The 26328-nt window shown below is 40.3% G+C and overlaps 1 protein-coding gene across 3 annotated transcripts in view; it reads right to left on the minus strand.

The window, feature by feature from the left end:
- The window catches only part of DCLK2 (doublecortin like kinase 2), a 144077-nt gene that overhangs the window by 32305 nt on the left and 85444 nt on the right, over window positions 1–26328 (minus strand). For 2 of the 3 annotated variants that reach the window (XM_044912602.1, XM_021698880.2), the window contains exons 3-5: window positions 23983–24085; window positions 20918–21019; window positions 15913–16007 (exon numbers count right to left, since the gene is read on the minus strand). In XM_044912602.1, the coding sequence (XP_044768537.1) occupies window positions 15913–16007; window positions 20918–21019; window positions 23983–24085 (300 nt within the window). Of the gene's footprint in view, window positions 1–15912; window positions 16008–20006; window positions 20058–20917; window positions 21020–23982; window positions 24086–26328 lie in introns of all 3 variants that reach the window. The other variant, XM_021698879.2, reaches the window with a different exon arrangement.

Genomic DNA, 26328 nt, shown 5'->3' on the forward strand with positions numbered 1-26328 from the left:
AACCCAGGCCCAGAGAGGGGACTTCAAGGGAAGCCTGAAAGAAAACCACAAGGTTCTCCAGTCAGTTCTGTTTCCACAGCTACCACCCTGGTCCTCCTTTGGCTTCTCCTAGTGCCTCATCAAAGGCTTCCCTGGTTACTCTCTGTCTCAGCCATTCCACACAGGATTGCCAGGAAACTTCTCTAAGGATAGTTCTGATATGACCCCTAGGATCCAAAACTTCAGTGGGTCTTTGTGACCAACAGAATAACCCCATCATTTGTCTTACTACCTGCCTGTCCAATTTGTTTCCCACCGCTTTTTTTTTTCATGAATTTTATACATTAACTCAAGATTTTTTAAAAAGATTTTATTTATTTTAGAGAGAAATAGAGAGCTTGAGCTGGGGCAGGGGGAGAGAGAGAGAGAATCCTAAGCAGGCCCCACACCCAGACGTGGAGTCTGATGTGGCACTCAATCTCAGGACCCTGAGATCATGACCTGAGCTGAAATCAAGAGTCAGACACTTAACCAACTGAGCCACCCAGGTGCCCCTCAATATATATATATATATATTTAAGTTGCTTAAACTTCCCAAGTCTTAATTTTCTGCTCTGAATATAGGGATAGTCACAAGACCTACCTAGTTGAAAGATGTGCAAGAAAATTAAAATTAGCTCCTACATGTAAACTCACTGACATGTAACACTAACTCAGTATTAGTTATTAGTATACTTTTCTTAAAACATCTAGCATAAAGCCTTGAGTCCAATGGCTGAGAAATGTTTTCGAATTGTTGAATGTACAATGGCTATAAGAGATCTTTTTCTAAATAATTCATTTCAAATCTGTTCTTCTAATCTAACCCTTCCTAGACTGAAAATTGCCAGTCATGGGAATAAGAGATCCAAATTAAATTCATACCAGCCAAGTTCTTAATGGAATAAAGACAGGAAAAATGTCATCCTGGAGAAAGTTCTATCTCAAAAAATAAATGGAAAGATCCCTTTTGATCACTGCTCACCCCTAGATTCCAGTGATGGGGGAGGTAGACTGTAATACCTGGAAACAACAGCGGATAGTGATCAGCTTACTTGCATGTCTAAATTTCACAGCCCAGAACGGGGCAGCCCCACACCTCCAGCCGCAGCTGGTTGAGTCAGGGGGCTGGGCAGGGACCTTCTCTCTTCTGAACACTCAGAACCTAGGGAAATGTCCAGTACGCAGGCCCACTGCTGATGTCCTAAGACCTGCCTTTGTCCCTGCCCTCCCCCAGGCCTGCTTGCTTAGCTCTCCTGGAAGCAGGTAACATTCTTTTCACAAGTCCCTTTCTTGAGCTAATTTGAGTAAACTTTAGTTGACTGCAGGCTGATGTGTTCTGTCTAACTCAAGGGCTCTCTAAGAAGGAAGTCTTGGAAGGGACTAAAATGAAGGCATTTTTACCTCCATATACATTTTCACATGGATGGGTGACTCCTCGGAGTAATCTACTAATTGAGTTCCTGGGAACCACTGTAACTTTCCCAATGTGTTTTGATTAAACCCCTACTCCGACCTATCCCGATTCCCTGTACAGCCCAGCAATTACAAGCACAGTGTGTGCTGGGATTCACAGGCAGCAAGGAAAGAGACCAGGAGACAGAGGAGGTGTGGGAACCGGTTCCCTGGCAACTAAAAGAGAGCACGAACCAGGCCAAAGCCTGAGCCTCAGGGAAGGATGTGGCACATGGTGGGGGCCAACTGAAAGGCTACTTTCACGTGTACCTGACAAACGTGTCACTAAATCACCAGGAAGTGCAGCTTTCTTAGCAAACTAATGATGGCAAGAAAAGCATTCTTCAAAACTCCCAAATTGAATTTTTTTTTAAAGTATGGAACCTCAAGCATTTACCAAAAACAAAACAAAACAAAACAAAAAAACAAAACCAAAGACCTATAGAGAGTTAACAGGAGTGACCTATCTAATTACCTATCCAAATAATGTTCCTTTATTTGAGAACATGAAGGAGAATCATTTCGTGACAGTGCAGCTGAACAGACAGGGACATGAGTTGATGCAGGAACAGTTCTCCCTTCCTCCCTCAGCAATAACCGATGCTGGGCTGTTAGAGGATATAAAGATGAAGAAACACGATGATCGCTACCGCCCAGAAGTTTACAGTCTTATGAGGAGACATACGTGCACGCGTAAAACCTTTCCGAGCAACCTCTACATTCCAAGAAATGGTCTTTAGGGTTCTGATGGTACAAAGGACTCTGATGACCCGTGAGAGGGAGCCATGTTGCTAAGGCAGGAATCCACGCTAGCCAGTGATTAAGTTCACTTGACCTCCCAGTAATGAAGCCTGGTGCTCCAAGGGTCCAAGAAAAGCTGGGTATTCACCAAGATCCCTGGACAGATCCCTGGCAAATGTGAAGTGTCTATTGTGAAATATAAAGCAAAGCATTCCCAGTGCCCTGAGAGACATGCAGACAAAGAGCAATGAAAATGCAGGGGATAAAGCTAGGACTATAAAATTCTCACTGTTTCCCAGGCACAGTTTCTACATTTCCCTGTTCCTGGTCAGAGAATTATTCTCTTATTGAAGCAAGGATTGAATTAGCACCAGAGATTAAAATATGGTATTCCTGATTAAACCTGTCCCATGTCTTTTGTCAAACTAACAATTTTTATTAAAATCTCTTAAAATGCTAATGAGCGTTCATGCTTCCATCAGCAACTACGATGCTGAGACAGCACAAAGAAAATGCCTAGATGCTGCATGTTTGCAAGATCCTCCTCAATAAAGCATAAATGGATGGCAGCATCTGGGCTCTTTCAAGATTATCTTCCATAATTACTAACTGGTTCAAAAAGATGTGATTATGTTTTGGGGTGGGGAGAAGAGGGGGGCAAATTTCCTAATGAGGTCCTGACTGGTCAAGGAGAGAAGGTGATGGAAAGGGCTAGAGATACTGCTGAGAATGTTATGTGACCCGGCACTGCTGCCCCCATCTACCTGTTCCCCTGTTCCTCTGGTAGCAGCAGCAGCTCCATTTTTTGAGTAACCAAGGAAAGGAAAGGCACAAGAACCTGCTTCTGCTAAGAACATTTTTTTTTTTAAAGAAAATTCAGTTCCTCAGCTGCACTAGCCACATTTCAGGTATCTAATTGCCCTGTTGGTCTGGTGACTACTATATTGTACAATGCAGATACAGACCATTTCCATCATCTCAGAATGTTCTATTGAACAGCACTAGTTTAAGCACTTGAGAGAGATATATGTGTTTATATTTATATATTTGTATTTATTTTCTTTCTTTTAATTGAAGTACAGTTGACATGCAGTATTACATTAGCTTTAGGTATACAACATAGTGACTGGACATTTATATACATTATAAAATGCTCAGTCCAGTAAGTATAGTCACCATCTGTTATCATACAGAGCTATTACAATATTATTGACTGTATTCCCTAGCTTATACTTCACCTCTTAATCCCCTTTACTCACCCCTCTCCCCTCTGCAACCACCAGTGTGTTCTCTGCATTTATGAGTCTGTTTCTGTTTTGTTCACTTCTGCTAAAAACTTTTTTAAAAGACTTGAAAATAGAGCAGAAAAAGCTATAACATGTTCTCAACTGCTAGCATCATTTAAAAAGGCCTTCATGGCTGACTAGGTAAATACTATGTACTCAATCATGGCTGATAATGAGCAACATTCTACCTTTCTACATTTTTAGCCAAGAAGTCAAGTCAGAGTGCCCTCCATTAAATTTCTTTGATAAGTAGAGTATTACAATTTCTACAAAACTTAAAATTTAAAAAGAAATGTTAGGTACTACACTGAAAATGTGGAGTTGTATTCAAAAATAGGCAATTCTCCAAGAAAAATGAAAATGACTATATCAATGCATTAAAGCATATTACTATTGACTTCTGGGTATAGTGCTGGACACTACTTCATTCTGACTCTTCATAAAAGGAAGCACTTGAACAGAATCTAGGAGATATTCTTGTATAGTGAGCAGACTTTCTTGATGCATCTTGGAAAATGGCACTATGATTCAATTTTTTTTTAAAGATTTATTTATTTATTTGAGAGAGCGAGAATGAGAGAGAGAGAGAGAGAGTACATGAGAGGGGGGAGGGTTAGAGGGAGAAGCAGGCTCCTCGCCGAGCAGGGAGCCCGATGCGGGACTCAATCCAGGGACTCCAGGATCATGACCTGAGCTGAAGGCAGTCACTCAACCAACTGAGCCACCCAGGCGCCCTATGATTCAATTTTTAAATGGCCTACTGCAGGGGTCAAAAATATGTTCTGCAAAAGGCTAGAGAGTAATATTTTAGGCTTTGTGGTATGGTCTGTATCACAGTTACTCAGCTCTGCTATTGTAGAATGGAAGCAGTCACAGAGCACATGTAAATGGATGAGTGTGGCTGTGTTCCAATAAAACTTAACTTAGAAAATCAGGCTATGAATTGCACTACTGGGTATTTACCCCAAAGATAAAAATGTAGGGATCCGAAGGGGTACGTGCACCCCGATGTTTATAGCAGCAATGTCCACAATAGCCAAACTGTGGAAAGAGCCAAGATGTCCATCAACAGATGAATGGATAAAGAAGACGTGGTATATATATACACAATGGAATATTATGCAGCCATCAGAAAGAATGAAATCTTGCCATTTGCAACGACGTGGATGGAACTGGAGGGTGTTATGCTGAGCGAAATAAGTCAGAGAAAGACATGTATCGTATGATCTCACTGATACGAGGAATTCTTAATCTCAGGAAACAAACTGAGGGTTGCTGGAGTGGGGGTTGGGGTGGGAGGGATGGGGTGGCTGGGTGATAGACACTGGGGAGAGTATGTGCTATGGTGAGCTGTGAATTGTGCAAGACTGTTGAATCACAGATCTATACCTCTGAAACAAATAATGCAATATATGTTAAGAAAAAAAAAAAAAGAAGAAGATAGCAGGAGGGGAAGAATGAAGGGGGGGGGAATCAGAGGGGGAGACGAACCATGAGAGACTATGGACTCTGAAAAACAAACTGAGGGTTCTAGAGGAGAGGGGGGTGGGAGGATGGGTTAGCCTGGTGGTGGGTAATAAAGAGGGCATGTTCTGCATGGAGCACTGGGTGTTGTGCACAAACAATGAATCATGGAACACTATATCAAAAACTAATGATGTAGTGTATGGTGATTAACATAACAATAAAAAATTAAAAAAAGAAAATCAGGCTATGGGCCAGATTTGGCCAGCAAGCAAACTCTTCTTCTATAAGAAAACTCTAGGACAGAATAACCCTCAGGGTATGGTTGTTGCTATAAAGCAGCAGTTCCCTGGCCTTGACTATACATTAGGATCACCTGGGATGATCTGAAAGCTTCTATTGCTAGACTGCACCCCAGAGTAGAGAATCCCTGGGGTAGGGCCTGGGTACCACTACTTTTTTTTTAAGCTCCACAGGTGATACAATGTGCGGCCAAGGTTGAGAACCTCTGTGGAGGAAGTTTCTGGCAGCAACTGTAACTCTTCAGCTACCTTAAGTTCTCTTTGTCACTCGTCCAACAATCTAACCATTACAAGTTATCTCTAGCCAAGAACAACTTTCTCTTTGTAAGAAAAGGAAAGAAGATACTAATTACAGTTAACTGAATGCCTACTTTGTGGCAAGTCCTAAAATGAATACTCCAGATCTTAGGAATTAGGTATTATCATAATCTCCATTAATCCATAAAGAAACAAAAGCTCAGAGAGGTTATAACTTGCCCAAACACCACAGCAAATGTGTGGAGTCAGATTCTAAACCCAGGTTTGACTCCAGAAACCAGGAGCTATTTGGCTATTCTCACACTGTCCCCTCCTCTAAGAAGACAAAAAGAGAAGTCTTCCAAGGCTATTAAATTAATGTAGGGATGATACCCAGTATGAGACCCACTCATCAAAATACTCATTGTGGTATATTTAGAACATGCTTTCAGATTACAGCACTATAGTCATAGCCCTGTAATTTAGTCAAATAATGTACAAATTGATAAACAAATCCACAGCCTTTCCTCACGTAAACAGAGCTTAAGAAAATTTTTTTTCTTTAAAAAGATGACCTCTGAAGTGTATTGAAGATTTTTTTAAGGACGTATTACTAGATATTACCTATAAATAGATTTGCTTCCATTATCATTTTTGTGGGTTTTTTTTTTTTTTTAAGATTTTATTCATTCATTTGACAGAGAGAGACACAGCGAGAGAGGGAACACAAGCAGGGGGAGGGGGAGAGGGAGAAGTAGGCCTCCCGCTGAGCAGGGAGTCCGATGTAGGGCTCGATCCCAGGACCCTGGGATCACGACCTGAGCCAAAGGCAGATGCTTAACGACTGAGCCACCCAGGCACCCCATTTTTGTGGGTTTTAAAAAAATATTTAAAAATATCAATTCCATTAATTAAAAGGGAAAGCCAGTATGAATTATGATAAACGCTAAATCAGAAATGCATTTAAAAGCAGAAATCATCCAAAGAAGATACACAGATGGCCAACAGACACAAGAAAAGATGTTCAATGTCACTCATCATCAGGGAAATGCAAATCAATACCAAATGAGGTGTCACCACACACCTGTCAGAATGGCTAAAAATCACAAACACCAGAAACAAGTGTTACTATGGATATGGAGAAAAAGGGATCCTCATGCAGTGTTGGAGGGAATGCAAGCTGCTGCAGCCACTGTGGAAAACAGTGTGGAGGTTCTCAAAAAATTAAAAACAGAATTACCCCATGATCCAGTAATTCCATTACCGGGTATTTACCCAAAGAAAATGAAAACACTAAATTTTCTGAAAAGAGATATGCACCCCTATGTTTACTGCAGCATTATTTACTATAGCCAAGATATGGAAGCAATCCAAGTATGTAATGAATGGATAAAGAAGATGTGGTGTGTATATATATATATATATACACACAATGGAATATTATTCAGTCATAGAAAAGAATGAAATCTTGCCATTTGCAACAATATGGACAGATCTAGAGGGTATAATGCTAAGAGAAATTAGTCAGAGAAAGACACACTATATGATTTCACTTATATGTGGAATTTAAGAAACAAAACAAAAAGAGACAAAAAACAGACTCTTAAATATAGAGAACTGGTGGTTGCCAGAGGGGAGGTGGCAGGGGGTGCAAAAAGGTGAAGGAGATTAAGAGTACACTTATTATGATGAGCACTGAGGACAGAATTGTTCAATCATTATATTGTATGCCTGAAACTAATATAACACTATGTTTATATATGGATTAAAAAAAATTAAAAAGAAATCAAAATAAAAACAGAAATCTTCACCACTTTTACACTGGATTTGTGATAACTTACTCTGAAATACTCATTATTAGTAATGACATATGAGAACAATTAATCTGAATCAGCACCCAAAGCTTGGTAACATACAAAAAGTATTCTTATCTGTAGCCAAACTTTAGGCTTGCTTTCATTTGGCTAAATTAGTGGTGCTTGGTATTTGTGATTGGTGAATAGTGGTAAAGAGTGAATTACCTGGGTAAACAGAAGCCGCAGCCTGCACAAGCCAACTCAACAGTCTACGAGAGGGGCTTGTGGAACCTGTTGATTTGTGCCTTTCTGTTCCTGAGCATCGCTGCCACCTCAGTGGACTGACTACGTGGTCCACCAAAACCAGCACAGAATCTCTGCATATCCTTGTAAGTGAGCCTTTCAGACAAAGTGTTGGCTTACTGGATTCTGAGCAACAGACAGGTGGTATAACCAGGCCTACCTGCAAAAAATGTCTGCATGCTTCCACTGTGAGGTACCATCAACTTCTAGGATGCCAGGGTACTAGGAGAGGTGCCTACCTCTTCAGTCCAAACCATGGATGTTACCACTGCAGTCACTGGTGCAAGCTAATTCACTACAACTTCTAAGTCTTAATTCCATCCAATTATCTTCAATATACTACCAGGAAGAATTTCTAATGGGCCATTTTCATGAATAAGGGAGCATTTAAGATTAACACATGAGTTGCTTATATTCAAATAAAGTTCTTACAATTGATCTTATTTATATACTTGATCCTATTTATACACTGATTAGCTTGGCAAACTCTCCCTCCAGCCCCATGAAGGTGGGCTTCAGCCCCACTGAGCCACTGACCCACCAAATGCCTCTATTTACTGAGCAACCACAATGTGCAAATCACTGTCCTCAAACAGCGTCTGAGATTCATAATGATGATTTATTTTGTTAGGCCCCTGAAGTCTTCAAAACTGCTTAGTCCTTCTTTTGTTTTTGTTTCTGTCAACAAAATCAATTATGTGAGGAGATGAAGTCACCACCTGGCATTTCTGGGGTAATAAAAAGAGTATAAAAGTAGTCAGTCTCTCAGTACTGAGGATTATTAACTAGCTTTAAATACCAGAGAAAAACCAAAGCTCCAGGGAAAAGCCAAAACGTCTAAGGTCAGCGGCTACTGTGGATTTACATTTCACAGCTTCGAAAAGAAGTTTTGAAGTTCAGAAGGTCAAAGAGTTGCATTTTAGCTCTGCCAATCAGTATGAGATACTACCAGCCCTTTCATCACACTTCACAAATCTGGAAAATCTTTCACCACCAGCAGACCCAGGAGACATCATCAGATAAAATATCAGCACATCAGACAGTTTATAATCTCAAGATGTTGGACAGTGTTCCAAATGTACTTTTTTTTTCTTTCTTCTTTCAACCAACAAGAATACTCACAGTAGTGAGCCTCTGGGCATACACTTCAGCATCAAAACGGGAGACATTTTATCCCTCAGTGTCCACAGATGTGCCCCTGACTCGGAAGCCTTAAGTTACTACAGCCTTGAAAGTCCTAAACTGGGACAGAGATGATGAATTAAATTCCAGGGAAATGCTTTCTTCATCCATCTGGCAGCTGATGACACATTTAGTACTCTTTATTGCCTATCTGTCCCAAAGAAAATGCTGTGATTTAAGCACAGAAAATATTCCCACAGGGAAAGTTATCAGCTAGATCGAAGGGACTCTGAGGGGCTTGGGCAGGAGGAAACAGAAGATCATGGGCTGAGGTCAAGAGGAAGATGAGGATTAAGAAGAAAACATCACTGGTGATGGGATTCTAGAATTTGAAGGGGAGAGAAAAGAATGGGCAGGGGGTGATCGGTCAGGAGAACAAAAGGACTGGGAGGAGAACAAAGCAATAAAATTGATACGGAGAGAGACTTTTGTGGCCCTCGAAAGGGAAAATGGACAGAAACCTATTGAGGGAACAGGGGCAGCCTCAGAAAGAAATTTTGGGTGGCTGATAAAGAGATGAAAGCAGAAAGAAGGGGTGTGGTAGCCTCCAAAATGGTTTCCCTGAGCCTCACCTCCTGATTTTCATGCCCTTGTGTGGTCCCTCCTCATGCTGCATGGAGCTGACACGTGACTGTTAAACTATTATGGAAACGATGGTGTCCGACCTCCAAGACTAGGTCATAGACAAGGAGGGCTTCTGCATGGCATTCTCTCTTACAGATCACTTGCTTTGGGGAAACCCAGCTGCCGTGCTCTGAGGACACTCAAGCCAACTTATGGAGAGGTCCACATGGCGAGGACCTGAGGCCTCCTGCCAACAGCCAGCACCGACCTGCCACCAAGCGAAGGAGTCCCCATGAAAGGGGATCCTTCACTCCCGGCAGGGCCTTTGGGTGACTGGAGCCCTGGTGCACACCTTGACTACAACCCTGCCAACGATCTTAAAGCCAGAACCACCTGGTAAAGCTGCTCCTGGCTTCCTGACCCACAAGAACTGTGCAAAACAGTAATTTTTTACTGCTATTTTAAGCTGCTAAATTTCAAAATAACCTGTTACTAAGCTGCCTTACAGAGTACTAAATGGAGCTGGACTATAGACAGAGGGCAGGAAAACAGAGACGAAGCACAGAGTCAGGAAGGTAATTCATAATAGAGAGAACACAGAGGAGGTAATAATCTGAAGTCTGACTTCTCTCACTTTCTCCTTCCTTCTTTATACTGCTGCATGTTAATTTTTTTCTTTGTGAGTAAAACTTCCCTCATGGGAACACTGAACCTGGAAATCCCAAGGCTTAGGGTAAGAAAGAACAGCAAAGCTATTCTAAGTGCTTTCTCTATATTTAATTAATCTCAACCCTATGCACTAGGTCCTATTAATCCTTTTTTTTTTTTTTAACAGATAAGGGTGATATGACTTGCCCAAGATCATATAGCTAGTGAGTGGCCAAGCCAAGATCAAACCCAGAAATTCTGGTTTCAGAGCTCATGCTTTCAACCACTATACCATCTCATGTCCTTCTCCAAATGGAGGCATCTGAGCACAACTGAGCTCTGGGCTTCATTCTTTGACACACTCTTTCTGTGTAACTACATACACCACTTCTGTCTTAATCCTCTGGCTTGAGTGGACCAAAGACTTGTCTTGGTTCCTCTTGGTTTAACTGGTTCTGACTGAAGCACTCACAGAAAATTTTATCTATTAAGGAGAACTAAAGAAGAATAAACAAGAAAGAGTCCAGAGATGCTACATACCCTCCTGACACAGGCCTCATATAACTTGGCATGAATTGGCCTTACTAAAAAGGCCTTTGGGCTCCCCAAGTGCCTGACTGTAGGAAGCAGCCTGAGGTCAAGATAAAGCCCGGGGTGCTGGGAAGGCAGTTTGTTTCTAGCCTGCAGAACTGCATCCTCCCCAGGTGACCATCACCACCCAGTGGTCTTGCCCAAGGAAGCCAGATTCCCTAAATCCATACAAAAGCAAAACCAAGTTCTAATACCCAGGGACTAGGTTTTGGGGAAATGGCCCAATGGCGACTTCCTAGGTAGCCCTAGCTATACCAGATATATATATCTGATATATAGATAGATAGATAGATATACATATATATATCTCTCTCCCCAGCTATACTACTATGCTTGCAATGGGACTTCCATGCCAGGCCCACCATGTAACATCACCTCATATCCAGGTACCTATATGTTTGCTGGGCCTGGACTACACTATCTTGCTCCAGTCTATGTCAATCTTAACAATACTCAGTTCCACTGCTGGCTTCCGAAGAAAACCAAGAACCCTAACCTCTCGTGAACTTTGTCATTTTATTAAAGCTTTTTGGGGTTAGGTAGAAGTGCTGGGCGCTTCTCTATCTTTCTACCTCTCTTCATCCAGCCTCCCCCACCCCAGGACTGCCTCCCCCTTTTCCCAAGCACCCTCCGCATTCCATTTCTAATATCTCAACCCATTTTTATTCAAAGCATTTATGCATTTCTAAACCCAGATACTCAGTATCTGGCAAGCCACCCCCAGCACTCACCCTCCTAAAAGACTTACACAGCATAGCTTTTCCATAATAACCATACAAGCTTCCTCCTGAGAGGTCTGTGCTGCAGTCACTGAAGGAGACCCAACAGGGATGGGGGAAGAGCCACAGGTTAGAGACAGAGACCCTAAAAGGGTCAGAGATCCCAAGCGGCTGCTGAGACCCTGAACAAGTCACTTCATATCTCTGAACCTCAGTTTCTCCATCTATAAAATGAAGACTAAACTACAGATCTGAGATGGCTTTGTTTTCACAATGTAAGTTTCACATAACTAGCAAAACCAAAAAATTATAATCGAGGTACAACTTTCAGTTACCCTAATGTCTTTTAGTTTTAGGTTTAAAGAAGCCCAACTGCTTGGTTGCCACCCTATTTCTTACACTCCCATCCTGCAAAAATTACTCACTATTTGAAGAAAGCTTTCCTTCCTCTCTTGGCTTTGGTCCAGCCCTTCAAAGAGCACACTCTTTTATAAATGTGTATGAATGGAGCAGAAAGGTCTTCCTCAAAGAGTAGGATGGGGAAAACTATGAGGACTTTTTTGTGGAGAACTGGGCTGCTTCTGTATTTCTCCTATCTTTTTCAATGAGCAAACAAAAAAAGCCATGGACACTCTGTGGTCAGAGATTAAACATCACAATATGACTGTTTTCGTTTTCAGTTTTTCCAACGTCCCTACCAAAACACTAAAATGATTCCCAGAAACTGACACAGGAAAATTGTGATAGAATATCAAATTCTGCTTCCCTTTGACTTCACTTTGCCCAATTCCCTACTAGGTAAAACCCAGGTAGTTAAATAAATAAGTAAGTAAGTAAGTAAGTAAGTAAATAATCTGGCAGAAGCTGTGTCCTGGCAGATAGAGAGACAGGAGTATCATCTCCTACACAGGCTGTCCTGGCTTGGTTTGCTTGCTTTTGTCAATTCTGATTCTCTCGATAAAGATTAGCTATCCCCAAAGCCATTAAAGCATCTAACCAGGATAAATAGTTCCTGCCTGTGCAAAACAGCCATCCATTGTCAGACGTTCCCTCTTAATTGATCTTAATAAGCCATTTTAAATGAAGGGGAAGAAAAAAGCAGAGCACTAACACATGGTAATTATCTGTAATTCTCCATTTGTAATGTCAATGAATAGAGAAAATCATGCAAACGTGGACAGATGCTGACTAGGGCTTACACTGGCGTCGAAATTAGGGTATTTTGTACAGTAAGTAACATGACTAAGCGGCAGTATTTCAAAGGCAGGTCTTCATCCCCACAACAATATCCAATACCAGGGACTGCTGGGAACAGTCAGGAGACGCAGTTTACATAAGGCATGACCCAGGGGAACAGGCAACAGTTTAGCATTGTGGCCTAAAAGCCGATCAGTGTGGCAGAGACTCAGCTAATATTTAGCTGCCAATATAAGCTGCTAATATTTAATGTAAAATTCAGTAATTCTGTACCAGCTTTAAAGTGAGGAGAACAGACTCCCCCTGCCTCCCAAGTAAGTTTTTGTGGTTTTTTGCTAATTTAAAGAACTATAATCCCAGCACGGCAGTGGTCATTTGAAAACAAATGTCCTGATTTGACGATGATAGGAAACACAGAGGAGGTCTCACAGCTGTGAGTAAAGCCCACAGGCCTCAAGTGTGGTGGAAGGGCAAAGTGGGTTTGGGAGGGAAGGGGGCAGGGTCATGCAAAAGTTAGGCGGGAGCCAGACTGAGCAGTGGGAGGAATGTGGGGGGCAGAGTCCCAAGGCCTTGAGGGGAGAACGACAGAGACAGGAGCTGGAGGCAAGGACAGTGATAAATAGGTGACACATTAAAGGGGGGGCACAACATCCTGACCTGTGGCTTCCAAGACCCTGGGACTGACAGGTCAAGAGCCATGGCCACAGAACACAGTACTCCCCTCTTCACCTCTGCCCCAGGGTAACCCCTACACTCCTTATACTGTATCTGAATTGCAGGTATAGCCCTGCCCAATGCCCAGTGGCCAATGGAGAAAAGCTACCTTGATGGTTCTGGGTCAAACACTCCCCCTCCCAACCTGTGGGAGGAGTCTCCCAAAAGATTGGAAGCAGCCTCCACTAGAGACCACCCACCACACTGCTTGTCCCAGAAAGACCCAGTAATACCCAATCCCAAAACAACCCAGGGGCTGGTTCCACCTCCTGGAACTTGTCCCGCTCTCCCACCTTGAGAGTGTCCTTTCACCTTAATGAACTGCTTTGTACTTGCTACTTTCCTTCCGGGTCTTTATTCTGAGCACGGATCCCTATGTATCTTTTCATGGGGAATCCAAGCTGAGACCTCCCCATTCACACAACGCTCTCTCCCACCAGTAACAGAAAGACCACTACTCCTTATCTTACTGATAATCTCATCTTCTATCTTGACCAGTAACCAAGAGCTGTGTGCTAGATGCTGGGGTTGCTGTACCATTTCCGATACACTCAGCATAATGAGAACAACTTTATCTAATGTCTCAGCAATCAAACAACTTATCATGTTTTCAAAACTCCACGAATCTCCACTCCAGGAGTATAAGTGATCTTGTGCTAGTTTGTGTGCATGTGTGTAGGGTGGGTGTGTGCTCTAAGCATTAAGCAGCACCAACTGACTAGTAGCAACAATTAAAAAGGAACAATCTTGGGCTCACAGCTGAAGATGGGCTAGAAAGAAATATGGGAGCAAAGGTTACCGAGGGATAACAAAGAGGGAAGTGAATGAAACAACAAGGAAGCAAAGGATTCAGTATCCTGCCCGGAGCAATGGCCTGTGGGAGGACAGGACTCTGGCTCACTGGAAAGTCTGTGTGGGATTTGCCCTAAGGTTAAAAGTTACCAGCACTAGGAGCCACTTGCTTTTACTTTAACACAGGACTGAAATTAGAAAAGAAGTGAATGAACTTGAATTATTTTTACTTTAGTTCTCTTGAAAGTTACTCAAATTAAAAACAGTGCATCTCCTATCTATTTGGGGTACAATAAATTGGGGGAAAGCTGAAAATACTCTGCTGCTTAGTGATTTTTAATTTATATATAACTTTTTTGTTATTAACAGTTTAGAATTCCATTGAAATCATACTATAAACTGACCTAAGGCAGTTTCACACCTCAAAATGCCTGGTTCTTTTGATAAAGGAGATCCTAGCACTTGGAGGTAGGTGAGAGCTATATACTCCCCTCTCTCACACTTACTACCCACCTCAGTCAAGCAGGCACAAAAACAAGCTGTCCTTTTCAGGAAGGAGTTTCTCTTTTTGATCTCTGTCACCTACATGAGAATCATGCAAGTTCACCTTGAATGATCACACAACCTTCTCAGAGCAGGACACCCAAACCTTAGAGTCAGGTGGAGAATGAGCCCTTGGAGAAGTGGAAGGCCCACCGTCCTCACTGCTCTGCAGGTTCTCATTCCTCACTCACCCAGGGGTGGTGGGGTTCTTACAATCCATTGTACTAATGAAAAAGATTTTTCAACATCCTTAAAGTAAAAAAAACCACTCAGACAATATCTGAAGTGTTTAGGCAACCAACTTTGGGGGAATGTATTCCTAATGAAGGCATTTCCAATGTCACCAAAATACCATGGGAATAAGTTAATTTACGCATGCATACACAGCACTGTGTATACTTCAGTATTCTTAGAGTACATTACCATGCAGATAATTTCATTGTTTCTACAAAAGGAAAACTTTCCATTTTTTTTTTTAAGAGTTTTATTTATTTATTGACAGAGAGAGACACAGTGAGAGAGGGAACACAAGCAGGGAGAGTGGGAGAGGGAGAAACAGGCTTCCCGCGGAGCAGGGAGCCCGATGCGGGGCTTGATCCCAGCCACCCAGGTGCCCCGAAAACTCAGTTTTTAACCTCATTTACTGCTATTTTACCAGGCAAATTTTCTCTTATAAATTTAAATTATTGAAAGCTACTAGATGAAATTAATGTTGCTGAAATTTTTGCAAATTTGGTTTCATCCATTTTTCTCCCTATTAGACACAATGTCTATTAAACCAAAAAAATGTCTATTAAACCAACTGCTGATCATGTTAAGTTACCATTTATATTTTTAGGATATCACAGTCAAAACCTAAGATTTATTTCTAACTTCTCACCAAAATGAACATATCTTCTTGGGTTACTACATATGCACATAAGTACCTTACTAGTATTTCAACCTATTTTAAACTTTCGCAAAGTCGAATTAGGTTAGCAATATTAAAATAATGATTCAAAATGAGATTTGTAAAAGAAGTATAGCATTCTCCAAGGCTTTCCCATTGCAAATCATTTTGATAATAACGGGAAAACTACTACTTATTATACTTTACCCCAATATGTTCAACCCTAACCACAACCTTACATTCCCATTTTAGAGACAGGAACACTTGAGCTCAGAAGAGGTAGGTGAGTTGACCCAAATTACAAGATAAAAAGGACACAGGATTCAAAGGCAGGTCTTCCCAGCTCCAAATCCTAAACTCTTTCCTTTTTGATTTGTTATTGCACCCAAGCCCCTGAACAAATTAAACTACCAAACTATGCAATTCAAAACAACAAAATCACACAAACACACCATATATCCTATTTCATACCTTTAATCCTCTGAAACTTCCTGGGCTAGTTGGAGAAGAGCTAGAGGATTTCGTTGATTTAGGAGTAGACAGCTGGCTGCTGGGAGTTCCGTTAACTGACCATGAGACAACAGAGGAGACAGAGGTCATTAAAACCCCAAATAACCAGATTGTGCAAAAACACTAAGCACATGCGCAACATAGCTCCAATGAAGCTTGAATTCATTTAAAGCTCAAAGCAGATGGCAAATCAGCAAAAAGCAAAAATAATGTGTTTTATTGCATTACAAAATATCAGACAAATAAGGAGTGAAACTAGAATTGTTATCAGTAATAGTTTTCCAACAGTGACATAAACAAATATATAAAACATTATGGAATTAGAGATGTGAATGGGAACTTGTCCATATATCCTGGCTGCCAGGAAGGGCAGAGAAATGAAATGGCTGGTATGTTTGTAATACTTTACTATGAAGGCTGTCCTGTAATTTCCAATATCGGTATATACGAACCTGAATACCCAAGAAGTTCTACGGCTCTCCCAAATCAATTCCACCATAATCCAAACACATTTTCTAAGCATATTCTTAATGGAAAGGGAAAATTACTGGTCATTTTTCTTACAACATCTGCTTATTTTTTGAAGGCCATAAAAGATACTCTTCAACTTTTTATCTAGTCATTTTTAATTCCTTCCATTTTCTTGCCTTCACAGTTTAACTTCTCCCATTATTTAGTAAATCCTGATGGTTTTTCAACAGAAGCCCCTCCAAACTTCCACACACTTCCTAGGTTGAAGGCTCAATTTAGAGCATAGCTAGGAAAAGTATGACCACTGCTGTTTAGAAGGGAAGGTAAATTTGCAGATTTTATACTAGAGAATGCTGGTCAAACATTTCAGCATGACTCATGCTTATTCCTAATTGTATCACCTGAATCCATTTCTGCTGTCATTTCACAAAGATGGTTGTTAACATCTAGGACTGGTGTAATTATTTTTCTAAGAAGTATTTGCAACCCCTTTTTATCACTAATCTTCAATGCTTTTGCCCAAAGATGAAAACTGTCATTCATCTCTATAGAAAGAAAAGTCCATCTTTTTCTTTTCCTTTCAAATATGAAGAAGCAGACAACTATTATTTTAAATGAAGCAAATAAATATAAAAAAGCAAAATGCAGAGGCACAAGTCCAAAATAGGTGACTCAAAAAAGTGAGCACCAGTCCTTGAGTGGAGGCAAAAGTCTTGGATCAACAAGTATTTGTGATTAGATGAATCATCTATAAACCGAGGTATCTGGGTCTATGAAGTCATGCTTATTTATTGCATTGCTCATTTTAAATTGGGTAAGGATGAAAAAATTTTCTAGTCACTTTTAACTTACTAAACTTTAATTTTCCTAATTTAAAACCACTCATGCATAAACAATGATCTGTTATCTATAATTTAACAAATGTATGTACATATTTAGAGTGCAAGGACAACACGAGGAACTGTGCAATTAGGAACTTTTTAGAATATTCAACAGTCCTGATCATTTCTCAATTAAGTTAAATTTCAATGTTGTTTCTTTTTTTTTTTATGACTTTATTTATTTATTTGACACAGAGAGCGACACAGCAAGCGAGGGAACACAAGCAGCGGGAGCGGGGGAAGGAGAAGCAGGCTTCCCGAGAGGAAGGGAGCCCAATGCGGGGCTCGATCCCAGGACCCCAGGGTCATGACTTAAGTCGAAGGCAGACGCTTAACGACTGAGCCACCCAGGCGCCCCTCAATGTTGTTTCTTCTAAAAATTCTCTTTAAAAGGGAATTGGTGGCAGGAATTCACATAAAATAGAGATTATTATGGGCAATGAACTAGTCAATTTGCTGTGAGTTAAGACTGAATTTTACTTTTTTCTTCATTCCATACAGCAACCTGTGCACATCACCAGCCTCTACTCAATAAGTGCTGTTAGCTTTCACAGATACTCAGCCACCACATTAATAGCAGAGGCTACCTTGGAACAGTGACAGAAAAGGAACGAAAGGATAAAAATCAGTTCCTGCAAATGGTGATCTTGACAGCAGACAAAACTCCCTAAAACCACACCCCCTCCTAAACAGTTTCTTGACAAAACTCACTGCCAGGGGTTTTACTGGTGTCAGTAACTACATGTCCATATTTCCCTCCAAATAATCTCATCCTAAAGAGATACCAAGTCACATTTGGGCTTCTCAGTTTCCCAGAGCATTTGGAAAATTCTAAAAAATGTTCCTTCAGGGGCGCCTGGGTGGCTCAGTCGTTGGGCGTCTGCCTTCGGCTCGGGTCGTGATCCCGGGGCCCTGGGATGGAGCCCCACATCGGGCTTCCTGCTCTGCGGGAAGCCTGCTTCTCCCTCTTCCACTCCCCCTGCTTGTGTTCCTGCTCTTGCTAACTCTCTGTCAAATAAATAAGTAAAATCTTTAAAAAAAAAAAAAAATGTTCCTTCATGAGTAGTCCTTAATTTCATTTCTTTGCACATTTCTCCCGAGTCTCAGGAAGGGTAAGTGGGACCCAGGACAGGATCACACTGGGCATGCTCCCCTCACAGGGCTGCCAAAAACTGGCAGGTGGACAACAACCATTCCACACCTCCATCATGTACCACTCCTTCACCACCCCCTGACTTTCTCTCCCAAAAGAAGGCTATTATCCACACCTCCCCTCAACTGTAAGGGAAGAAATAAACTTGGGCTTTTTGGTTTGTTTGTTCTGAATATTTTCTCTCGGTGGACTCTGAAAGATTCACAAGCTAGAAACCTAAAGTGAGCCTTTTTAGGGCTCAAATTACAGTAATATTTACCTACTTATGTTATCCAGATGAATTTCTATGTGTTTATTACACACTGTTGAGGAATTCAGTCAACCAGAAGACTGCACTTAGGGTGCACTTCTATCCCAAGACCGAAAAAGTACAATGTTATGTCTACAAAGTTACTAGTTCTGTTTGAGATTCCAGTTTGTCCCACAGAATTTTCTAGATGTTAACAGGTATATACCACAGCTAGAGGTCTGTAAAAGTGAGTTGTACTTGTGGGTACTTGGCTTTTAATAATACAAATCCCTCACTTTTCTGTAACTGCAGGATGTGGTGAACGTACTTTGGGGTTTAATCTCTCATAAAGACGCTGTTTGCCCTCCGAAACGTGATTTAAACATCTCACAACTTTTACTTACAAGTTTAAGATCTACTCTACTATCCCAAGTGCAAATATGGACTTAGTTAAAAATTGGGGGTCCTGAAATGTTAGGATTTCTTGAATCAATTTCTAAGCATCCAAATTCAATTTAAAAAGATTTGAATAAATATTTATACAAACATATTGGTCTGCAAGAGAAATACAGCTTATGAAACATGCTTTTAGTTGAGTATGTATTGGATTCATTATAATACCTGATTTTTGAATCACTCTTCTTACTTCTATTTATTTTACTGATATGATAAACATCTGTAAACCTTGGCTAAAACGAAAGCCAAGAACCTGACAAAAATCTACATTTACCATATGGTAAGCTCAGGTAATTGTATTTATGCCAATCTCATGTTATATTAGCTTTCCTAGTGTCTGAGATACTTGACAGAAAGCATAATATGATTTGAACTAAGCTTCCCAGCAGAGAGATGCCTTCTGTTGAACATATTCATATTGTCAATATTTTCAGAAAGAGTTTTGGGTCTATTAGCTGTAGGGTGGGGAAGGTAAGAACAGAAGGAGAAGAGGGTGAGAACAGAAAAGTTTAACTGCCCCTGTGGCCATTTTCATATCACCAACAAACGTTCACCTCTTTCGACAACGGGATATTTTCCAAAATTAACAAGAAGGTAGATCCTTTGAGGTGGTATGGCTCCTCGATCCCTTTGTCCTGTAACTACACACAGAGAGGCACTTGGCCATCTTCTGGCAACGACTGGCTCTCCAACAAAGAAGGGGCGCTGAGGCATCCCACACACGGTGGAGCGTTCCACAGCGCACGGATGTACCTGGTACAAGCCAGAGACGTTCATGGAAATGGAGTGAAAGGAAACAGAAATGTGGCAAAAGACAGAAACAAAAACCCAGCAGAGCGACACAGCCATTCTCATCATGGCTCACCTGGGGATCTGGCCGCAGAGCAGGCACTGGAGTGGTGGCCACCCCTCTTTACTGTGCACATTCAGTGAATACAAAGAGGAGGAGACAGCAAGGAGAGCAGTTATTCAGCAGGTCTGAATGCGTATACAGAAGAAGGGCAAAACAACCAGACTGAAGGAAAGTGGGGTGGGTGCTGAAGGGGAAGTAGTGACAAGTATGATGTCCAAGAAACTCCATCTTTTAGAGGGTCTGGTGCTTGACACAGTTTTAATTGATACTACTTTCACATGTTCTAGATTTCCCACCTGTAAAATCATGGTTTTTCACAATCCTTTCCTTAAAGGGAAATGGTATCAGCAAAATTAGTTACAATTACTATAAACAAACCCTATAGAATTAATACATCAAGATATTTATAGGTGTTTCTAGCTTTGAAAAAAACAGTCAAAATTATGACAGATCTACAGGTTTAGAACCTGAAAGAAACTTAATTACAGGTAAGTCTGACTCTTAAATAAGTACCAATTTCCAATAATAATCATTGCTACTATTAAATTGCTTGAAGAAGGAAAAGCCAGTGAAACTTACCAAGTAAATGCATTCTGTGTTAGATGTATATTTTAAACCAATAAGAGAAGAAAAATATCCACAATCATATAGCACAAAGCTAAAAATACAGTACGCTGTGGTCCAAATGTGAAACACTTCTTTGTAAATACCAGAAGATTCTAGATAGACTGTTCTTGAGAAAATGTGTGAGAATAAAACAAACAAGTGTCTTAGCAGATTTATGACAGCTTTGAGCAACAGACTTAAATTTTTGGTTTTAAAAATCATGTCATCTACATGTTATTTTGGAACCTGGCTGCATGCAAACATGGGAAAGACTACCAGTTCATAATAATTAAAGAAACTGAAGAATGACTAACTACCTGAAGCTGGTGATTTGCTGCGTCGGGAGGGCCCAGGACTTTTAGATCCAGAATACTTAACAGCTGAGGAGCGAGAATAAGATGACTTCAAGACACGACATTCTAGAAAGGAAGTAAAGTGCATTAACTAAATCTGGTTTAAATACTAACCAAGGGAAGATCACACGTGAATGTGGTTTATTGCCAGAGAACGATTACCTGATCATTTTCCCATTACTGTAAAACAACTTTAATAGACAAAGCAACTGTCCCAAAAGTACACTTGAGGTTATCTTTAGTCAGGCTAGGCATCTTGTAGACCACATCATTGTTTTCAGAGGAGTTCTTACTGGATACAGAAATTCCAATGTCCTAACTTGATCACAACCATAAAGCCTAATCTAAACATGGGCAACTTCCTTTTTTAGTCAGTAGCAAAAGGCTACAATTTTATTCTCTCCAAATTCTCTGATAATTTTATTTTGAAAGGGTATGGGACTCCTTACTGTCTTATTTTCCACCTTCCCTAAGTATGGAGCATCAAAAAATGAGGAAACTAGCTTTCAACAATAACTTTGGTTTTTCCACAAATCACCAAGTTAAACAGCATTTAGAGGACCAGAACTAATTACAGCTAAAATAATCACTGCTAATTTGAATAATTAAGAACACGGGTCTTGGAGTCATGCAGATTTTGCATGAATCATGAATTTGATTTTGCTAACTGGGGGACCTCGATTAGGTTCTAAGCCTCAGTTATTTCCCCTATGAAATTGGGATAGGAATAAAATCTGCTTCGTAGGCTTGTTATAAGGATTAAATTAGATAGCATATTGTCTTCATTTACATTAAAATGCTTCAATTTACGTGGTAAGGTTAAGATGTGGGTTGGTTTTAATCTATACCTCAGGGGCAATAAATTAACATGTGAAGTCCAGTAATCAGGAAAATACACACCAGGGGAGGCTAGTTAGCATTTGAAAGACCCTAATCTAAACCTCACTCAGAAGGGGCTGGAGCAACTTCAGCTAGGTTAATTAGCATTGTGGATGTTAAACAGCATTCTGTTGTTGAAAGGAGTGGTGTGTGTGTTAGTCAGAAACATCTTAAAGGGAGTGCCACTCTTTCATAAGCAGTGTAAATCTAGAGAACCAATAACTAGAGCTTCAGAACTACACCCTAGTTTTAGGACGCTTAGCCAGTCCTGAAGCCAGTTCTTGAAGGAGGATTCTGTTACTGGGCTAAGACTGCGTTTAGCATTTTAATGTCTTATCAAAATCCTAAAAGGATTTGAAGTTAGGACTTTAAGATTAAATGCAAGTTAAATAACTGGTTAAAAAAAATACACAATTTTTCCTCCAAATAAATGTAACAGTGGCAGAATTAGGTTTGATTTTATGACCTGCTGGTGGTGGTATAATAATGACGTTTACAATAACAAGAGCCATAGCACATACAACAGGTACCCTTGTAACTGCTTTATATATATTGACATAAAATCTTACGAAAACGCCAGTTATCCCCAGTTTGCAGAAGGTTAAGTAATTGGCAACTGGGCGGGAAGAAATCAGTAGCTTACACCCACCTTTCACTATTGGGAGCCCATCGATAGCTAACAACAAAAACTATGAATGATAAAACTAGCTTAGGTAAGTTTACAACATACATATAAAGCAGGAGTACAATGCCTGGTATATACATAGTATGTACTCAATAAGTATTTTGTTGTTGTTAACCCAAATTAACTTTATAACCTAGAAGATATCATTGTGTTTCAGTGTCTCAACTTCCAAATTTACTGATTGACATCAAAGAAATAGTATGAAATGAGATTAAGCTAAAATCAAGAAAGATATAAATTACAGATGATAATGCAAATGCACGTTTCAGTCAACCTTAATCATCCATGGGAACAGGGGAGAGCATTAGCACACGTAATACAAAAGGACATTCTCTGCGCTTCTTTCCAGTGGTATTACCAGTTTAAAGCAGGGCCAGTCCATCAGAATACAAAACAGAACAGAAACCCTCAATGATATTTGGCGGCAGTGAGAAAATGAAACAAAAACAAAAAATAGAGATAAATGAGCCCCAAGCACAAAGCAGATAAATTATCCCCAAGGTACCCGACATAGTGTAACAGGAAAGAAGTGCACAAGGAAGTTTGGTACCACAAAATGTATCATCTTGAATTTCAAGAAGTTTATAGATCACAGTATTTATTGACATGTTTCTCTAATTCTGGATGGTCAGAATCACTACAACTGGAAAGGGTCTACCATCGGTCTAATTTTTGAAAGGCCAACTTTCCTCACTCATGAAATTAAAGAGTGAGACTTTATCTTTTACATCACTCTCCTAAGTGAAATGTTATGTCTGTATGATTTTACCTCATTTAAAGAGGAAGTTGACTTTACTATCAGCTAAAATAATCACTATTACTATAATAGGTTTAAATTAATTCAAGACGAAAGGGTAAAGCAATTTTCCCAGAATCAATAACACTTGAAATCACTGGGGTTATTGCTAAAAAGTTGAAAACGCCATACATGGAAGTTAAAAACTCCATACACTGGAGAAAGGGATTTTCTTATTCTATTAATGAAAATAGCTTTATTTTTGTTCTGCATATACAAACAATGCATTTTTTTTAAAGTTGCAAACGATGAGGTAAAAAGAAAGCTAAGACAACCACGATTAGCAATTTAGTTATGATCCTTTTACATATCTCATTATGTACACAGAAAATGCACAACTAACCATTTCAGACTCAATACAATCTGTATATTTAAGGTGGCACAGCCAGCCACTGTTCTGAAACAGGGAAGGAAATCCTTATCAGAGGCAAAACAATGCAGTAAAAAGACAACTTGTTTTAGTCTACAAAATGAAAACTACTTGAACTAAGTTTTCTGTTTTTAACAACTAAGCAAATGCTTTCATTTTATTCTCTACTTTCATTAGTTCAAAAAGAGTACCGCCAATGTCATCTTTCTTCAACATGTCAGACCACTTAGCATGGGCCAACTGATTAAACCCCGAGACTCTGTTTCAGGGTTACCAGGACGGTCAAAGAATGGCCTTACCACTGTGATCCAGGACGAAGTCATCTTGGGCATAACGGAATTTTTCAGGTCCACAAGCAATAAAAACATCATCATCACCAAAAAAGTCTTGCAGACAAGTAACCTAAAAAGAAAAAAAAAAAATCACATCTAAGAGATAAATTAGAAACATTAGAAGTGAAAGAAAAAGTCAGCGGAATTCATCATATTTGCAAGCCTCACCTATAATATTGTGCTGGAATGAAAAGCAATTTAATAACACGCCACATTTCCAAGCACTCTACACAAAGCACTTAACACACACCTTCCCTGACCTCAGCACAATAGAATGAGGAGTTCATAGCTGGCATCAATATTTCTGTTTCACAAGTAGAGTCGAGAATACACACCCAGATGAAGTGCTGTTTTCCATGTTTCCCCAATTAATGGGTGGCAGGACTGAGGCTGATGGAGGTCTCTGTTCTCAGTCTAATTTCTTCATTTCTACCCTTCCTCATTCTGCCCCTTCCCAGCTGTGTCACCCTGGGCATGACTTCTCTGTACTCTGGTTGTTTGGGGGGATAACGCATGAAACGTGCTTGGAACAGTGCTGGGCATCTCAAGGCTCAATGTGTTAACGCTCATCTCTATCACCAACATCATCATTAAGATCGGACGAAGCTTCAGGGCCCTTCCAAAGCCCTGTACCTAAATGGATAGTTTTCATATTCTTTTTTCAACCCCTCTCCCCAACCCACCAACACATACACTGTATCGGTTTCAGATTCCACAGAAACCAGATCCACTGCAGTGAGCACATTCATCCATTCCTGCCAGTGATCGTAAGAACTATTCTCCTGAACTTTGGACGTAGGTAGATTCCACTTCTACCTGTTTTTCAATTGGCTATGTGATTTCTTTTTTAAAGTACTCTTTTCCTAATAATAATTATAAGGTTTTTAAAAATCACTGCTCTAATACTTAGAAGGATTTGAGCAATTGATTTTGTGACAAGGAAATATTTCATCTGGTACTAAATTTGTTGGAAGTTGACTACAATAAATGCCAAAGTAGACAATTAAGTTGCTTATTATATGGAATAAAAGTATTTAAGAAGTCTAGGGACTATAATAGATCGAAAGGGTTTTTTTTTTTTCTCCACAGCAGTTCAATTTAGATCTTCCTAATCAATCTTTTAATGATTTCACCTATCAATATAAGTTTGGCTTTCCAAACATGGTTTCCATAAGATGTTTGCCTCCCTTTGACTCAGGTTCTAGCCAATGAATACATATTTGGTCAAATAGTTAACCAAATTATATAACTATCAAATAGGTGCAGATTTGCCTCAAATACTACTCTCAAGGAATGGCAGGTATAAAATGAATAAGTGACACAACCGATTTAAACCAACATGTATATTTTGGGGTATCTGGGTGGCTCAGTCGGTTAAGCATCTGCCTTCAGCTCAGGTCATGATCCCAGAGTCCTGGGATCGAGCTCCGCATCGGGCTCCCTGCTCAATGGGAAGCCTGCTTCTCCCTCTCCTACTCCCCCTGCTTGTGTTCCCTCTCTCACTGTGTCTCTCTCTGTCAAATAAATAAAATCTTTAAAAAAATTTAAAAAAATAAACCAACATGTATTTTGACTTGGGACGCAGACATACCTCACATAATATTAAACAACTCTTGTCTCCTTTCATTCAACAAATTTGTACTGAGCATTTACTATGTGCCAGGCACCATTCTAGGTGCTATAGAAACATCAGTAAAGAAATAAAACAATCCTACCCTCATGGAGCAAGTGTGAAAAGAAGCACAATAAAAATGTGTAAGTAAATTAATGCAATATAAAAAGGTGGTAAGTGCTATGGAGAAAGAGCAGAGATGGGAACAGTGAATGTGTGGGATGGGTGCTACAATACTAAATAGGGTGGTCAGGGAAGGCCTCACGCAAAGGTGACATTTGAACAAAATATTAGAAGAGAGCAAGGAACAAGCATGTAGGGAAAGCGTTCTAGGCAGAGAGCACAGAATATGGGAAAACTCTGTGAAGAGATCAGGCTTGGCATGTTCACAAGAAACAGTCCTGGAATACAGTAAAAGAGGGGGAAGAATGGATCAGAGAAGTAAGGGGAGGCAGAGCAGATGACGTAGGGCCCTGTCAGCCACTGGTAAGGACTTTGGCTTTACTCTGAGATAGAAAACCATTAGAGACTTCAGAGCAGAAGACTGTCACAATGCGACTTCCCTTTTAACAGGATCACACTGTGCTCAGACTAGACTGTAACAAAAGGGCAAGGGTAGAAAGCATTAAAGGCTATTGCTACATCAGGCCAGAGATTAGAGTGGCTTGTGCAAAGGTGTTGGGAGTAGAGGTAGTGAGAGG

This window comes from Neomonachus schauinslandi, chromosome 2 (genome assembly GCF_002201575.2).
Source record: "Neomonachus schauinslandi chromosome 2, ASM220157v2, whole genome shotgun sequence".
NCBI classification, from domain to species: Eukaryota; Metazoa; Chordata; class Mammalia; order Carnivora; family Phocidae; genus Neomonachus; species Neomonachus schauinslandi.